Source organism: Typopeltis vanoorti, chromosome 3 (genome assembly GCF_054136105.1).
Source record: "Typopeltis vanoorti isolate ZY-2024b chromosome 3, IOZ_Tvanoo_1.0, whole genome shotgun sequence".
Classification (NCBI taxonomy): Eukaryota; Metazoa; Arthropoda; class Arachnida; order Uropygi; family Thelyphonidae; genus Typopeltis; species Typopeltis vanoorti.
This window is the reverse complement of record NC_143551.1, coordinates 83,187,194-83,206,673: the sequence shown is the minus strand read 5'-3', so window position 1 is coordinate 83,206,673 and position 19,480 is coordinate 83,187,194. Positions and strand designations below refer to the sequence as shown.

The following is a 19,480-nucleotide window of genomic DNA, read 5'->3' as shown; positions in this document are numbered from 1 at the left end:
AGATTTCCGACAGCGAATCTAGCATGACAGTGGACTCAGGTAAGAGGTTTGAGAACCCTAAGACAAACTTCCTTCTCTTTCAAGAAGAATTGAAAGAAAAGGAAGCTTATATATCTGTTTATATACGCTCAGATTTCCCTTGTACACATGCGCGCATCTCTCGAAAATGGTCATGTTATGAAGTAAGTAACAAAGTCACATATCATGAGAGATTTGACATTACTACATCAGTGATAGAGGCATGTTATTATTATTATCTGTTTGGGTAAAAATCATTAAGAGATATAATAAGCTAGAGAGCAACATGCTCTCATATAAGTACACGTATAAATTAGAATAAAACAGTATGGGTGGTGGTCAATAAGAGCTGAAATTATTGCTTCGAGCCTAAAATAAGGGTTTGCTGGAAAACATGAAGCACTTAAGTGGACTGAATGCGTGCCATCCAATTTCTTGGGATTTTTATTCCACCATTATTATTAAGTTGATCAGTATTTCACAGGCTTCTTTAAATTTATGTTCATACTAGTTTTTTGTATGATGCAAAGAACAGGTACTTTTCCAATCTGTTTGCTGTAGGGTGTTAAGAGTATGATCTGAGAAGCCTGTTTCACCAAAATTGTTAAATTTAATATGTCATTTGTGTTCTTTTTTTTTACTGGGATTTGTACGTCCAGTTTCACCAGTGTAAGTAAGTTAGGTGCAATGGATGTGGTATATGGACGTAATGGTGAACATCGAACGGGGAATCGGTCACTTACCATCAGAGATAGCTAACAACATCAGACTTGACGTAGCCAACATCCTCGCGCATTCTTTGCCACCAAAAAGTAATTTATCATATGCCCAACGTACAGCTCTCCTGAAACTACGTAAAGAAAAAAGTATCATCATCACCAGAGCGGATAAGGGTAATGCCACAGTCGTTCTTAATACCAGTGAATACAATCGTAAAATGAACATTATCCTCCGCGATCGCACTACCTACATCCCGCTAGAACACGACCCCACAAAAACACAAGCTAAGAAACTAAAAATCTTACTCAAAAAAGTATCTTCCTGGCCCCCTGACGTCACGAAAAAACTTAAACCTTTCCGCTCCCGTCTCCCCCGAATATACAGTTTACCAAAAATCCACAAACCCAATTCCCCACTCAGGCCTATAGTAGATGCCACCAATACACCTTGCTATAGACTATCTAAACAGCTGGCCAACTCTCTGATCCCCCTCACCGGATGGTCCCCTTCCTATATAAAAAACTCGACCCACTTTAAAGCCCTCACAGAAAATTTAACCTTGAATAAGACAGACATATTGGTAAGCTTTGATATCTCCTCTTTGTTTACCAATATTCCCTTAATTGACACTTATCTCTCTTAGAAAACGTTTTTCCCTCTGACATCTTAGATCTTTTTCCTTTGCCATTAACTCTGGGTATTTCTCTTGGAACAACAAAATCTACAAGCAGATAGAGAGAACTGCCATGGGTCCCCCCCTCTCACCCCCCCTTGCCAATTTCTATATGGAAGATTTCGAAAAACGAGCCATAGACTCAACCCCACTCAAACCTATCTGGCTAAGATATGTAGATGATGTGTTCTCTATTTGGCCTCATGGCCCAGACATGTTAGACTCCTTCCTCAGTCATCTCAATAGTCTACATCCAAGAATCCAGTTCACTATGGAAAAGGAAAAGAACAATTGTTTACCCTTCCTAGACACCTTAGTCACACGCCTGCCTAATGATACACTTACTTTCACCGTATACAGAAAACCCACACACACAGGCAGATACATTCACAAACTCTCCCACCACCACCCCTCTCAACAATATGGCATTATTAAAACCCTTACCAAGAGAGCCCACAATCTTTGTTCCAGTGGAACTGCCCTCACTACTGAGCTTAACCACATACACAGCACTTTCCTCTCCAATGGCTACAGTGATCACAGTATCAAAAAAATAATCAACTCCTCCCCCATTCCCCGTCCTTCTCGTCAACAAGATTTTAAAAATGCCATCACCATACCCTACATCCGTGGCACATCCGAAAAAATAGCCAAGATACTAAAAAAGTACAACCTACACACAGCATATAAGCCCCACCGCAAACTTGCTGCCCTTATCCGTTCTACAAAAGATCAGCTCCCTCCTCTCTCTCTGCCTGGAGTTTACAAAGTACCCTGTTCCTGTAAGCTGGCGTACTTTGGACAGACAGGCAGATCAGCATCCATCCATCTAGAGGAACACAAGTCGTACATCTTCAAACACAACTATGGCCATTCAGGCTTGGCTGACCATGTTTTGGACACCACCCACAGGGTATAATGGAAGAAAACCACCATGCTCCACCACAGCAAATTCAAGAAAGAGAGACTTTTCTTAGAAGCAGCAGCAGCAGCTCTCAAAAACCAACCAAATCTCAATAAATACAGTTGCATTAAGCTTCCGAAGATTTGGGAAACACTCATCACCAGAATTCCCACTTTACATTCCAGGCCACCTACTACTGCCCTTAGAGGGCGCTCTACCTAGATAGGACTTTAGTGTCACCCACGTGGTTGGGCTTAGTATTGTTTGTTATTTGTGTATATGTTACATTAATTGTTTTTGTAATCCTCGTAGATGTCCTAGTGACTAGGACGAAATATAGGAAGTATTAAATTCTATTTTAATTCTTTTTGAGTGTTGTAAAAAATCCATTAAGCCTCCAACATAATGTCCTCACAGCACTTAAGCCTCTACACACGTATTGCTGGAATAAATATATTAATCTTAAAGGAGATTATGTTGAAAAAGAAAAATAATTTTGAAATTATAAATTTGTTAGGCTGAGAACTATTCAGACCACCTTCGTATACCCTTAAAACATGTAGCCAAATGTCATCTAGTCCTCTGCTTTATTGACATTTGGCATACTCAGTATTTGGAATATATCCTCTTCATTCATTTCTAACACTTTACCATTCCTTATCTCTTGAGAGATAAAGCCTGCTGTACCAGGATGGAACACACCAATGAAATAATCATTAAATAATTCAACTATGCTATCTGCATTTATCACCCAAGTCCCATCTACATCCAGCAGGATAATCCATCCATAATAATTTTCCCTCCTCCTTTCTGTGTAATGACAAAATTCCTTATGATTCTCTTTGCATTGCAACACTAGTGTCCTCTCTCCATTATGATTGTAGTCTCCTTCGTAGCCTGAGCCTAATATTCCTCATGCAACTTTTTTTTTTTTTTCATCTGCATTTCCTATTTAATTTCTCTAGTCATCCATTGGACTCCATCAGTTTATCTTCTTCACTTGTGGTGAAGATTTAATTTCTCTCACAATCAGATCCTCTAATGCTATGACTAAATTAAATACTCTTGATCCTTGTGTTCTCTCTACCATGTACTGTCTGAAACTATTGTGCTTTAAGAGAATCAAAAAATTAGCTCCCTTAGTACTACATGCTGCCCAGTTGATATTACTATAGCTGAAGTCCTCCATAATGATCACTTGCTTTGGACTTGTCAAACTAATTTGTCTAAACATTTCTTGCTCATCACCAATATTCCTTGGTCTGTAGTAACATTCCACTAAATGTCATGCATTACAAACATCAATCTCATACCATATGCTCTAAAAGCCATTAGTTACACTGTGATTCTCCATCCTGAGAGGACACAATTCATCTCTTATCATGAATAGCAATCTACCACCACATTTAACTTCCCTATTCTGCCATCTGCTGAAATATGTTCTACCCCTTTGTTTTCTATCCCTGTTAGAACTCCCTCCTCAGTAAACCAAGTTTATTAACACACCTAAATATTTGGAAAATTGTCCAAACTGTTGATGAATTGTTGTGCAGTGTCCACCCATCTGTTGAGAACATAACAAAAAAAATCATCTTCGTGTTTCAGGGAGTGAACTCCCTGAATTTAGCTATTACCAGCAATCTTTGAAGAGACTGAGTCAGTCATTATCACAAACTTATTCTTTTTTTATGCCTAATGCCCCTAACATTTGTATACAGAAAATCCAGTGCATTTGTCACATTCATTTAGCTACAACTAGTTGAGCTCTCCTGCTTTGCTGAGGTGAACTTATACTGCTAGCAGTTCACTTCAGGGTATTTACTTGAGTATTTGGTGCTGGTGCATTTGTCATGGTGTAGAATTGTGAGCATTATAACACTTCATTATAAACAACATTAGAAGTTTCATCATCCTCGACAAAAATAATTAAATTTCTCAGTATTGTTAACTTGAGAAAATGCTACATATACCTGCCCGTGTCCAAAACATTAACCTCTTAAATCTAAACCTGCTTATAGAATTTAATTTTTCTCACAATCAGATCCTTGGGCTTTATTAATCGTTATTGCAAAGAAAACTGTTATTCCTGAAATTGTAACCATATAAACACAAATGGATGAGGGATATCCAAGGAATGAAGACAATTTCTCCAATACTAGGACCTGTAAATATCAAAGCTTCTGTCATATTCAGTTTCAACAGTTTTACTTGTAACTTAATTCTATTGCAAAGATTTGGGGATTAGTGCTGATTTGGATGAAAAACCCTATACAACATAATAGGAACACCTATTTTCGATTTAATTTCGTGACCAGGCATTCCAGATGGATTAAGTGAAATAATTAAGCCTTGGTTCCATGGGATACGGAACCAGGGCAGTGTTTGTTGAAAATCACCACCATATAAAACAGTTATTATTAAAACAATATCTAAAAAAATGGCCACAAAATAGTGGCCAGATATCGAAGGGAGGTAAAAAAAATTAATCACTACTCCATAAGGTGTACATTGATGAAAATGCATGTAAACCATCTTTAGAACATCCTCTATCTATTGATGAAGAAATATAATATATGTTAAAGATACCAAGATATTTTAAAACTGGTTTTACTCCATTTCCCGAGTAAGCAAACAGACAAACAAGTCAAGTTTGCGCCTGCACGTATTGCGAGTCTAGCTGACACTCAAAGTAGTGCAAGATCAAGGCAACTCATGATAAAAAGTAGAATAAGCTCTGATCACTAATCTTAATATTTACCCTTAATGCAAAGCACATCTCCTGGAGGAGATGTATGATGCTTTGTATTAAAGGCAAGGGGCCACTACCCAGCCCGGTTTCAACCTTTATTGAGGTCTCATCAGTGGGAGCCAAGCTAGAAATTTCAACCTTTATTGAGGTAGAATGGGAGTTCATGCCTTTCATCACTGGCCTCTTTAGATTTAAAAAAAGTTGTGCTGAGAGTCAGCTTGGTAGTGAGAGAGGAGGAGAAAAATAGAGTGGATATTAGTAGATAGTTAAAAGAGGCCTCAGTCGATCTACTTGGCCTGACTTAAATGTCAGCACCAAGAAGATCTCTGACATTATCTCCCTCCATCCATTCTTTTCAGCTTTCCCCGGTCAGTCACCTCTTCAGGTGTCTGCCCGAGGAAAGTGGGGAAAAACAAATGAAAGAAGCACCACATGAAAAAGAGGAACTGGTAAATAACATTAAAAATTACATATAACAATTTGTAAGAAACTAGGTGAATTCTGAAATTTTAACCTGAATGACCAGTTTAATACTGAGAAGAGTGGGGGCAGAGCCTGGCCTGGGTGATGCAGCCCACAAGGAGCTGCACCGCCTCGGTGTAAGCCTTCGCAGCCCAGGTTCTCAGGATACCCCCTCCTGTGTGGAATAGACATAGACCTTTTTTGCAACAAAAATTCTAATCTGAAAGAGGACAAAAAGAAGAAAAAACAAACCAGATTTTTTTGTTTTCTGTCTGGCAGATCTATACTAGGAACGGACTTACTTGCCAGCATGTTAGGTGAGGTTTAAATCCTCCTGCTCTCTATTTTTGTGGGTTCTAATTATGTGATCGGCTAATTTATCTCTGCGGACATAGTTTAGCATGTAAAGGCCTCTGTACAATGCTAGTCCCATGTCGTCCCCTGCATCAATAAAATCGTTAATCTGTTCAGGAGTGATTTCATTTATGTCCTCGACAAACATATCATTCTATTCTGCGCTGACAACTTTAGGCCCGTTTTTTCCTGTGAGTATGAGTTCAGTTTTTCCGAATGTTTCTATTGCTGTTCTTAATAGCTTCACATGCTCGGGGAAGTCCTTTAAGAGATGCAGTATTGGTGCATTGGCTTTCGCGTGAGGGAACTTTGTGGTTTCTGAAGTTGCCTTATTTTTCCAACTTGTGCTGGACTTCCTTGTTTCGATTTTTTAATATTTACTTCTTCAGGGCTGGCTGGCCTCTTTTGTGCGGTTTCTGCATTGTTGATTTCCATATCTACTGCCTCCGTGTCCTCGTCTATTGTGACTGCAGTGATAGTTCTGTTTTGTTGGTGCTGCTGGTTATTTTCGGTTGCTATGTCTGTAGTGGTGGTTTGATCAGTGGCCAGTTCCTCTTGCCCTTCATCTCTTCTGGTTGCAGGCTTCTCCACTGGTGTACTTGGCAGTGTTTTGGAGGTGGCCTGCTGATTCTTTGTTGTTCCCTCATGTGCAGCCTTTAGGGTGGGGAAATCATTCGGTTCTGCGCCAATGACATTTTTGGCTGTTGTTTCTGTGTTGGGCGTAATAGTGCCTCCCAATTTTTCGGCCAGATTTCTGTCCGGACAGGTGTCTATTTTATGGCCGTTAGTGCCGCATTTTAGGCATGCCGATTGGCACTATGCTAGTGTATGACCCGCTGTTAGGCAGTTCTTACACTTTGACTTTGGGCACTGGGCCCCAAGATGAGTCAGGGCTCCACATTTAAAACGTTGCCTCTTTACTCCCGGGTAACTCACCATTACCCTGCAGACCTGATCATTACAAAATTCGGAACTTCTGTTTTCATCGTTAACGAGAACGTGACTTCCCCCGACATCCATTCAGAGTAGTCAGCGTCTTTGCCTACTTGGACATCTCGTACGATTCCCCATTTCGAAAAGATTTGATTAATTATGTCGTTCCCTCCTTCTAGGTATTCCAGAGGGAATCGCTCTATTCTCATCTTTTTAGAGATGCTACCAACGACAAAAGGATGGCAAAGTTTCCCTTGACACTCAACCCCTTTGAGTAGTTTCTCCCTTGTTGTATTTTTACAAACTACTTGATATCTGCCACCTCCATAGGGGGTAAAGCCAGAAATATTATCTGCCCCTACGCAGTCAATTAGCGCTTTCGCAAACGTCCTCTTGTGTACACTTGCGTTGATTTTGAACCCGAGGGTTCTTACTCTCGGTAGAGCCGAAGACATACTTCAAAAAAAAAGGGAAAAGTAGACCCTTGTATGATCCAAGTCCTCAAAAAGACAGACCTGTAGAAAAGGCCAAGCTTTCCCTGTTTGCAGATAAAAAAAACCTGTTACAGGGGGAACACAAAGAACCAAAGAAGAAAAAAAAGATAAAGGGTTCTTACCAAGGCAGCAGGACTGGAATAGGAGCTCTCTCTCGGGGTCTGGTAACTGGAATCCAAGGCTGGGATACTTTCACTGCAGAGCTGGAGTATGGAGCTTTCTCCCGTGGCTGCTAAAGCTGGAACTTGTCTCATCAGTGGGAGCCAAGCTAGAAATACCAAGATTTTAGTAATACAGAGCTTATAAGTATTTTACCATAACAAGTTACCATAAGGTGTTTTGACCTTATTAAATAAAAAGCTCAGAATGAGAGATAGATGTAGAAAGTATTTTACCTTGGATATAATAAATGTTAAAGATACCAAGATATTTTAAACCTGGTTTTACTCCATTTCCCAAGTAAAGCAAACAGACAAACAAGTCAAGTTTGTGCCTGCAAGTGTTGCAAGTCTAGCTGACCCTGCACGTAGTGCAAGGCAACTCATCGTAAAAAGTAGAATAACTTGAAAAAACAGACAAACTTGACTTGTTTGTCTGTTTGCTTACTTGTGAAATGGAGTAAAACCAGGTTTAAGATATCTTGGTATCTTTAACATTTATTATACCCAAGGTAAAATACTTTCTACATCTATCTCTCATCCTGAGATTTTTATTTAATAGGGTCAACACACCTTATGGTAACTTGTTATGGTAAAATACTTATAAGCTCTGTATTACTAAAATCTTGGTATTTCTAGCCTGGCTCCCACTGATGATATAATATAATACCAGTGAAATATTAGCTTTTAAGTTAATAAATAGTTATTTTCTTATCAATCTGTGTTCGATTCAATACCGTTTAAATTCAATTCAACATTATAGCAAACATTACTATATTGCAGAGTCGGACAGGATATGTAGAGAGTAGTAATTTATATACATATGTAGAAAGTATTTTACCTTGGGTATATAATAAATGTTAAAGATACCAAGATGTTTTAAACCTGGTTTTACTCCATTTCCCAAATAAGCAAACAGACAAACAAGTCAAGTTTGCGCCTGCAAGTGTTGCAAGTCTAGCTGACCCTGCACGTAGTGCAAGACCAAGGCAACTCATGGTAAAAAGTAGAATAAGCTCTGATCACTAATCTTAATATTTACCCTTAATGCAAAGCACATCTCCTTGGGGAGATGTATGATGCTTTGTATTAAAGGCAAGGGGCCACTATCCAGACCGGTTTCGACCTTTATTGAGGTCTCATCAGTGGGAGCTAGGCTAGAAATACCAATAAAGGTTGAAACCGGTCTGGGTAATGGCCCCTTGCCTTTAATACAAAGCATCATACATCTCCTCCAGGAGATGTGCTTTGCATTAAGGGTAAATATTAAGATTAGTGATCAGAGCTTATTCTACTTTTTACCATGAGTTACCTGGGTCTTGCACTACATGCAGGGTCAGCTAGACTTGCAACACTTGCAGGCGCAAACTTGACTTGTTTGTCTGTTTGCTTACTTGGGAAATGGAGTAAAACCAGGTTTAAAATATCTTGGTATTTTTAACATTTATTATACCCAAGATAAAATACTTTCTACATATCCTGTCCGATTCTGCAATATAGTAATGTTTGCTATAATGTTGAATTGAATTTAAACGGTATTGAATCGAACACAGATTGATAAGAAAATAACTATTTATTAACTTTAAAGCTAATATTTCGCTGGTATTATATCCAGTGTTAAATCTTGAATGAAGAGATTTCACTACGAAATATTTCATTCAGGATTTAACAAGCTTTAACACTTGCAGGAGTAGACTTCTGTGGCTAATTGGTTTAAAAGACATATTTTGGTGATTACACCACATTTTTTATTATTCAGTTATACAACATACTGAAATAATAGTTCCCTGACAAGTTTCATAAATCGTAGGATTTACATCTTCAGGGGTAAATAGTATAACTTAAAGTTTAAACAAGAGAAATTAATAAATACAAATCATAACTGTCTGGCTATTCATAAACTCAAATAACAGAATGCAGATATAAAACGTTATTGACGTTGAACAATACTTGATGTGACATATTCTTGTTCTCGTTCATACAGTCCGAGCTCAGATTGAGGTAGATTTTTTATTAGAGCTGACCACACTTGATGGAGAATTAAACCTTGATTTTTATTGCTTTGGGTTGGGTTTTTCAGCATATTAGCAACTTCTTTAAATTTTCTTATATAGCAGTTGTTTTCTATGTATGACATCATCGTTTTTTGCCAGAGTACATCGTGTCCAGTGGAAGTGGTATGGAAAGCAAGACCCGTTTTTTGTTCTCTTTTTGGTGTTCAGCCATGCGTATTTCTCCAGATCTTCCTGTCTGTCCTACGTAGAAAATCCCGCAAGAGCAATGGATTTTGTAGACTCCTTGTTTTTTAAGAGGATGATGAGAATTTAATGAATAAACACAACATAAAAGTAGGCTTCCTTCTTATGGAAAAAATCTCAAGATTCCTACATCCACCAAAACCACCTCATCATCCTCTTAAAAAACCAGGAGTCTACAAAATCCATTGCTCTTGTAGGATTTGCTACGTAGGACAGACAGGAAGATCTGGAGAAATTACTGGAAAGCCTTAAAGATATTGTATCTTGACATTGGATGATTCTATGTAAAGGAATATTACCTATCTTTCTATGTTTAACAAAGGAAGAATAATTTGTGAAATATATGTTAGCGTGTGAAATTATGAGTTCAAGGTACACAAGCGAGACACTCGGATTAGCAGCAGAGCCTATGGCAGTCACGTACGCACGAGCTTCCTGGAAGATGCTAGGAGAGAAGAACGGAACCGCGTGCAGAAAAATGGTGACGGGTGAAAAGGTGTGATGCAGAAGGAGTGCCGATAAAGGTGCAATATAAAAAGGGTTGGCTCCCCCAGTTCGAAGACTTTTTTTTCTTGGGTTCCAGTTTTTCCTGGTGCACTGCTGTTAAGCATCAGTGCCTGTCACTCGAGGCCCTCAGCTTGAGTTGTTCCCTGAGATGTGTAGGTGATCCCAGCCAACGGAACGATGTCTCGACGGAGATAAGCGGCAAAGTAGCGAGCCAAGTGTGGGAATTTCATCAGCATACAGAGGAAATTTATGCAAGCTGACCATCATGCTAGACCACGTGGACCATCTTAAGCAGAGATGTTTCTTGTCCACATCGGAGAGGATAAATCACGATAGTGAGCTCCAAACCAGGCCTAGGCGAGACGACCGTCAGGATAAAGAATAAGTAAGTTGTAAAGGGAATTGAAGATTGAGGGATAGACCTGAAGAAGTCTTAAAGATTTGTTAATGTACAAACCTTAGTCTCTTTTGTTGTGGAAGAAAGAATTATTGTATAATAGTGAATAAGAACATTCATTAGTAGAGCTCATATTATGTAAGAGGCAGGACTTTAGTTTTTAGTCTAATAGCAAAGTGTTACAGCTCCAGGAGCATAGTCTAATGCAATGGTCTCAAACTGGCGGCCCCCGGAGCAATTTTACATGGCCCACGAATACATTTCAATTATGTATTTGTTGTAAATACAGCTTATGCGCACATAAGTTCAGTCCATATCTACAATTTACAATCAGTAAATTTAGTTCGCCAGCTGACAGTTGGTGGCACTTCAGTATTCTGGTGTTTCCAATGCACAGCTGCGCAGTTCATATTGCAATATAGATGGAGACAAACTAACGTACTGCTTATAAAACTTGTTTATTTGTGCTTGTTGTTAGATCTACATTATATCAATACCTATCGTTTAGAATTGTGCATAACTTTTGAGCGTTGCTTTCATACGAAAATTTATCTTGTTGAATTAAAGTTGTAAATAAAATTATAATAGTGATTTTAATTAAGAGATTAAACTGCAAGCCATGTCTTTAACAAAGAGTAAAAGAAAAGTGGATGAAGAAGGATGTGTTTTTCAAGATAAATGGGAAATTATGTGCTTTTGTGGTGTTGTGCGCAATAAAATTGTATGTTTTATTTGTAATAAGGGAATATCAGTTCCAAAAGAATACAATTTATGTCACCATTACGAAACGAATCATGAAGAAAAATTTGAAATGTTGGAAGGCAAATTGAGGGAAGAAAAGTTAGTTTCTGAAATCTGGCTTACAATGACTACAAAATTTTTTTTACTGAAGGAAATAAATCCAGTGAAGCAACAGTTCACGCAAGGTTTGCTCTTGTGCACATCATTGCAAAACGATCAAAACCATTTACTGATGGCGAATTCCTTAAAGATTGTTTGATTAAGTCTGCTGAACTGCTTTGTCCTGACAAACAACAATTATTTTAAAATATTAGTTTTTGAGCCAACGCGGTAGCGGGACGTATTAACGAAATCGCTAATGATTTACGATGTCAGTTAAAAGAAAAAGTATAGATTTTGCAGCATTCTCAATAGCAGTTGATGAGAGTACTGACATTACAGATATAGCACAACTTGCTGTTTTCGTACAAGGTCTTACTGATGAATTTGAAGTAATTGAGGAATTATTGGAAATAATTCCTATGAAAGGAAAAACTGGTGCACAGTATATTTTTTCTGAAATAAAAACTGTAATAGATAAATATAAATTAAGTTGAGATAAAATGGTTGGATTTGCAAGTGATGGTGCAGCTGCTATGGTTATTAAAAAAAATGGAGTAGCGGTAAAATTAAGAGATATAGTGAACGAAGAAAAATTTCAGAATAAATTTTGCACTATACATTGCATTATTCATCAAGAAGCACTTTGTGCCAAAAGTTTGCAGATGGAATCACGTTATGGAAACATAACTAAAACAGTAAACTTTATCCGTGGATGAGCTCCGAATCATCGAGAATTTGTTACATTGCTTGAAGAAATTGAAAGTGAGTACGGAGAAATGTTATATTATAACGAGATGAGGTGAGGTGGTTAAGTCGAGGAGCTGTATTAAAACGGTTTTTTGATTTAATAAATGAAATCAAAAATTTTCATGACACAAAAAAATAAAACCATCGACGAGCTACGTAATGATACATGGATTTAGCATTTCTTGTTGACTTAACCGGCCATTTAAATATTCTCAATAAAGAGCTGCAAGGAAAGAATAAACTTATCACTGACATGTATGCTTGTATTAAAGCTTTTAAAGTTAAATTGCAATTATGGGAAACACAACTGGAATCAAAAAATTTCGTACATTTCCTACATCTTAAATCCTGCCCTATTATTTCAAATGAAAAATCTCAAGAATATGCAAGAAAAATAGCATTATTACGACAAGAATTTGAAGAAAGATTTAAAGATTTTAATGATTTGGTGTCCGATTTTACATTATTTTCATTACCATTAAAAACGAATGTGAATTACGCACCAGAAAATCTCCAAATGGAACTAATTAATTTACAGTGTGATATAAATCTTATTCAAAGATTTGAAGATACAGATTTGATTAACTTTTATTCGTACTTGTCAAAATATAAATATCCTCAGTTATGAATTTTTGCAATAAGAATAATCGCTTTGTTTGGGAGTTCATTTATATGGGAACAGTTTTTTTTGCAGTTGAAAATTAATAAGTTTAAGAAAAGAACCCGATTGACCGATCTACAATCTATAATATCATCTACAATCCGTGATGAAGAGAGTTTCTAGTAATTTTTCTCCAAGCTACAAACTTTATCAGAATCGAAATGCCATCAAGTGTCAAGTTGCAGTAAGAAATAAAGAAGTTTATAATTTTGTTAAAGATACCAAGCTATTTTAGACCTGGTTTTACTCCATTTCCCAAGTAAGCAAACAGACAAACAAGTCAAGTTTGCACCTGCACGTATTGCAATTCTAGTTGACCCTCAAAGTAGTGCAAGACCACGGCAAGGTCATGGTAAAAGTAGAATAAGCTCTGATCACTAATCTTAATATTTACCCTTAATGCAAAGCACATCTCCTAGAGGAGATGTATGATGCTTTGTATTAAAGGCAAAGGGCTACTACCCAGACCGGTTTCGACCTTTATTGAGGTCTCATCAGTGGGAGCCAGGCTAGAAATACCAAGATTTTAAGCTCTGTGTTACTAAAATCTTGGTATTTCTAGCCTGGCTCCCACTGATGAGACCTCAATAAAGGTCGAAACCAGTCTGGGTAGTAGCCCCTTGCCTTTAATACAAAGCATCATACATCTCCTCTAGGAGATGTGCTTTGCATTAAGGGTAAATATTAAGATTAGTGATCAGAGCTGATCAGATTCTACTTTTACCATGACTTGCCTTGGTCTTGCACTACTTTGAGGATCAGCTAGGCTCACAATACATGCAGGCGTAAACTTCACTTGTTTTTTTGTTTGCTTACTTGGGAAATGGAGTAAAACCAGGTCTAAAATATCTTGGTATCTTTAACATTTATTATATCCAAGGTAAAATACTTTCTACATCGTAGTTTATAATTATTTACATACAAACATATGTATTTTTTATGTATGTGTTGAAGAAAAATTTAATAAATAAAAGAAAGAGAATAGGTTGTCATTATTTATTCCCAAGTTATAAAGATTATAAAAGAGTTTCATAATTATAAAGGTTATAAAGGAGTGGTATCCATACATTAGGGGTAAGTACGGTTCAATATATATGTGTGTGTGGGTATATATATATATTCACTCTCATTTAAAAAAAAAAAAAAAAAAAAAAAATCCGGCCCGTTCAGCTGCTTTCACATCGTGCATTCGGCTTGCATGCAATTTGAGTTTGAGACCACTAGTCTGATGTATTGTGAATGTCAATTATGTTGAGTATGTTATAGTATAATCTTTCGCAAAGTTAATTGAATTAATGCCTGGAAGGAATTGTAGATCAATTCCTTACAGGCATTAATTTATTATATTAAGTTTGTTATATTAAGTTCTGTAACTTAAGAAAGTGATTATCTTAGCTGAGTGTATATTTGGTGAAAGTGTATTGCATAAGTTTTAATAAATGAACCTTTGTACTTTTTATCTAACTAGTTGCCTGATAAATGAATCCAATGCACCACTTATTAATTAGAACCTGAGCGGAATTTAATTGTTTAACGGAGACCACGACTGCAAACTAGAGTTGGTACAGGAAATTTAGCTAATTTGAACTAAGGATTTTAATAGAACGATTAACTGTGTGTTTGTCTATGCATTAACTCCTTGATTAAGAAGCTTTTCTAATCTAAGGGTTCTGGATGGTGCAGCAATGACAAATAAATTTTCCAGAACCTAACGAGGAGTGACTCCAGATATTTGTAACAATGGAATTGGCTCTAGCCAAAGGCAATCTCTTTGTTAATCTAATTGGCACACGTGATCAATCTAAATGATGGCCACAGTGTACAAAGGAGATTAAGTACTGAGTAGGCATACAAAGAGAGGTATAAGTAGTGTTTCCATTACAACTAAGAAAGTACAATTTAAGGATAATTACAGAATAAGAATTCAGATACCTCACATGCACATGTACATCAGATAATTCTAAAGAAAACATTAAAAAAATACATGTAACACCAGCATCTTCAGAGCACACAAACAAAGTTTGTTACAAATGCGAGACAACGACAGTTTGGTGTAACAGTGGGGCTAGTATAAGTAATTGCAGCATGCAACACAAGACTAAAGTCCTAATACGGCAGCATCTAAGTTAAAAAAAAAAAAAACAGTAGTCCAAAGTTTTGAAAAAATATAGTAGCCCTTGAAAGTTTTGAAAAATAGTAGTCCAAATTTTTTGAAAAAAATAAAATTAAAATAATTAATTTGGTCTTAGGATGACAGTCTCCAAAATCTTTGTAGATTTATACAGCCATACTTGTTAAGGTTTGGAGTATGTTTTAAGGCTTCTGTTGATTCCAGGAACAACCTCTATGACTTGTAGAAGCTTCTGTGCAGTAGAAGCTTCTACTGTTTTTTGTTTTTTTCCAATTGATCCTGTGTGCCAGGGTATCCAAAGCATGGTCTGCCAGATCTGACTTGTCATAGCGAAAGTGCCGGATATTTGTGTTCACTGAGGCGGATGTCCACAGTTCTTCCTGTCTGTCCGTAGTAGGCTCGACAGGAATAGGGCATGTCATAGACTCCTGCATGTGATAAAGGAGTGAATCTGTCCTTAGGTAAATTTCACATAGGGTTTAAATACGGTGTACAGTTGGTCTTTGTTAAGCACCCTAGATATCTTTTCAGATGTGCCTTTAATGTATGAATGGTGATAGTTTTGTTGTAGTCTTCTGGTAGAGAGTGGGGGGGGAGATTTCTAGGTATCATTTAGTATTTTATATATCTTATGGGGATTATAGCCATTGGTTAGGATAGTGTGGCGAAGGTGAGAAAGTTCAGCAGCGAGAGCAATGTCATTGGAACAGATTGCTCTAGCTCTATGGGTTAGTATCATTATGTACCTATCCTCTATATTGGTAGCATATTCTTTAACCTTCTACCTTTATATTTTTATCTACTCTTGTTAGTTATGTATACTCTACTCACTCATACAAATTTTCATTTTCTTTAAACAAGCTAAATTTAGGCTGCTCTTAAGTTTAGTCATGTGTATTTTAATTTATGATTAGGGCTTTGTCCAAGTATGGGACGCTGCCATTAAACATATCCTCTGAGACAGTTCACCTGATAAATATTGACAAATTTATTTTTAACTGCGCCAGCCAATACTGAGGATAGACGAGACTCTTATCCAAGGTGGCTCTCTCAGAGTGATACACAGTAATAAACTTCCAACAATAAAATAAACCAATTCCTGTTCTCTTTATCTTTGCATGCAGTCGTGGCTCTAAATATTAACTTATACTTGTGGGTCCCTCCCGCTAGGTTCGATGGTAATTTTATGAGTGGCTGTTTGAATTCATATAACAAGCTGGACTCAGGCAAATGCTATGAAACATATTTATTAAATCAAAAAAATTGTACATGAGAAAATATAAATGCATGGTTAACTATATCGCGTTGCTAGCAAGATCTCAATTTCAATATTAACATTACAATACAAGAACAAATTACTTGGATCACTTCTATAATTTAACAAACTCCTAGCTTATGTAGCCTATCTTTTATCACTCACGTGGTCACTAGTTATATCTCACAACATATCACAATCATCTCTTATACAAATCCCTTCTAGGGAGACATTTCTCAAACAGGTCAATGCCAAAATACGGATAGTTCCTAAAGTTATTTACAATATGTCCATTGCACAAAATATCCTGAAGAAAGAACTGAAAGTCATTCCTGGAATGACTTTCAGTTCTTTCTTCAGCCTTGTCTAGACATCAAGGCTTCTTTAAGGTCTACAATTCTCCGAGTCACATACGATTGCTGCACGGCCAGATTCTCCAAATTGGAAAGGCTATGTGCCACTCAGGACTTTCACTAGTATCGCAGGCACACATCTGGATTACCGTTGCACTATATAGCATAGCTATCCTGATCTGAGAAAATAGCTAGCCCTAAACCGCACACTACGGCAGATGACTCATAACTTCCACGGCCAGCCTAGAATCTTCTCCTCTGCCGTCCACGGGGTCAGGAAACAGGAACCAAAAAGTCTTGGGGGGGGGGGGCGTTTATATTGCCTGCTTCAATCTCGGAAATTCATGCAATTAGCCATGTTGTTTATCGCGCTACATGCACTCCTCTACGTGCGCGTGGTGTGTTTTCCTATAAAGCTTTCTAGCTTCCTTTTCGTATAACTTCACTTTCCCTCCGGTGATACGTTATTCTGGATGGCTAAAGTGTGACCCTTGGACCTTACCTTATACACTTTGCTTTCTTATACTACATGAAATGGGATACTTTAAATAAATTAATACCTTAAATAAATTTACTATTAGACTTCTTACAAAACAGGTTAAGTCTCACATATTTTTCATATTAATTATTTCTTCACTTCTATCTTTCTGTTATTTATATATATATACACGGCGTTCATTGTCAAAACACAACATTCTCTACCTACAATCAAAGATAGTTGTTCCTGAATAAATTAATGTTTTGTCCTACTTATAATTTGATTATTCAGGATACAACAGTATTTTTAAGATACCATATTGTTGAGAAGGGTGATGGTGTGATTGTTTGTGTAAATATCTGCCTGTATGTGTGAGTTTTCTATAAACCGAAAATGATAAGGAATCTTCTGGAAGACATGTGATTAGTGTGTACAGGAAGGGCAGGCAGTCATTGGCTTCTAGTTCCATTGTAAAGTGGATTTTAGAGTGCTGGCTATTTAGATCCTCTAAAAATGTATTCAATGTGTCTGGGCCATGTGGCCAAATAGCAAACACATCATCAACATAGCATAGCCAGAGACTAGGTTTGAGAGTGGCTGTGTTAATAGCTAGCTTTTCTAGATGTTCTATGTAGAAGTTGGCTAAGGGGGGGAGAAAGTGGGGGAATCCCATAGCTGTCCCATCTAATTGTTTATATATTTTCCCTTTCCATGTAAAATAACCTGCCTGTACTGTGAATTTAAATAGCTGAAATATATCAGGGGAGGAATTGTGAATTTAGTAAGTTAAGTGTTTCAGTCCATAATACATTAGTGAATAATGAGGTGATATCAAAACTCACCATTAGGTCTGAACTATTTAAGGTGCGGTTTTCTAAAATACTTTTTTAGGTGGGTAGAATTTTTAACAAAAGAGGGAGAATTGTTTGTGCAAGTGGCTAGTAGTTTGGCTAAATGTTTAGCTAGTTTATATGTAGGACTGTTTATCTACTATAGGGCATAAAGGTGTACCTTGTTTGTGAATTTTTGGAGCGCCATATATGCTGGGTGTCTTACCGTGAAAGGGTTTGAGTTTGTTGACTGTTTCTTTTGGCCTGGAAGTGACTTTGTTAAATAACTTGCACACCTTATTCTTTTGTGAGTTGGTGGGATCTCAGTCTATAATTAGATATGTTGACTGGTCTTGGAGAAGTGCGTGCATTTTGCTTTCATATTCTGTTATATCCAGTAATGTGGTTATTATTGCGTAGCTCTTTTAGAGCCATTATTTCTTTATGTGGGATATTATTTTTAGGAGGCTTAGAATGGATTAGAATATTGGCCAAGTCTAACCTAATATTATTGGCTATTGCTGGAGGCAGGTCTCATATCCCACGTTCAACAGAAGCCATTATTTTGGTGTTTGGAACCTCTTTAGGAGTAACGGAAAAATTGTGTCCACGACTTAATGCACTCGTGGCTTCTTTGGTTAATGATAAGTTCACAACAACGCCATCTTGATGTAATTGCGGCCGCTGCAGCACTGCATTGCTGGAGGATTTCAAATTTCTTTTGATGCCAATTTTTAACTTTAGCGAATTCTTTATTGGCTGTAGAGTCAGAGATTATTATTTTATTAATTATTTTAAAATTATTTATTTTAATTTGATTTTTTCCAAAACTTTGGACTACTATTTTTCAAAACTTTCAAGGACTACTATATTTTTTCAAAACTTTGGACTACTGCTTTTTTTTTTTTTTTTAACTTAGATACTGCCATATTAGGACTTGTTTTGTGTTGCATGCTGCAATTACTTATACTAGCCCCACTGTTACACCGAATTGTGGTTGTCTCACATTTGTAACAAACTTTGTTTGTGTGCTCTGAAGATGCTGGATATAATACCAGCAAAATATTAACTTTTAAGTTAATAAATAGTTATTTTCTTATCAATCAGTTCAATTCAATACGTTTAAATTCAATTCAACATGTGTGACGAACACATAAACCTATCCACGCGTTTGCTATAATGTTTGTCTGCTGTATTGATTATTAACTGCTTGTGTGTGGTTGGTGCCTTTAAGGCCAAACAATTTTATTTCAGACAGAATGCTAATGGAAAAATGAAATGCTTTTTTGCAGGAAGAACATGTGGATGTTATAAAAGAGCTAATTAGGTTAAACATTGACCCAGAAATTCAAGACAAAAGAGGACGAACAGGTATGATAATGTGAATTTAACTGCTTTCTGTGTGCTATTATGATCTTATTTTATTTTACCTATTTACATATAATGATTGGAATTAGATATTTATAGTAAGATGGGCAAAAATAACTTCTTTGTTCTATTATTGTTACTATTATTACATGACACCTCTAAGGAGTCCAAGGACTCATCACAGGAG

At 36.9% G+C, this 19,480-nt stretch overlaps 1 protein-coding gene across 3 annotated transcripts in view; it reads left to right on the top strand.

Annotated features, from left to right (window-relative positions):
- LOC150108334 (uncharacterized) overlaps window positions 1–19,480 on the top strand; it is a 166,025-nt gene that overhangs the window by 124,669 nt on the left and 21,876 nt on the right. For all 3 annotated transcript variants that reach the window (XM_090415743.1, XM_090415740.1, XM_090415741.1), the window contains exon 8: window positions 19,218–19,296. In XM_090415743.1, the coding sequence (XP_090271869.1) occupies window positions 19,218–19,296 (79 nt within the window). The remainder of the gene's footprint in view (window positions 1–19,217; window positions 19,297–19,480) is intronic.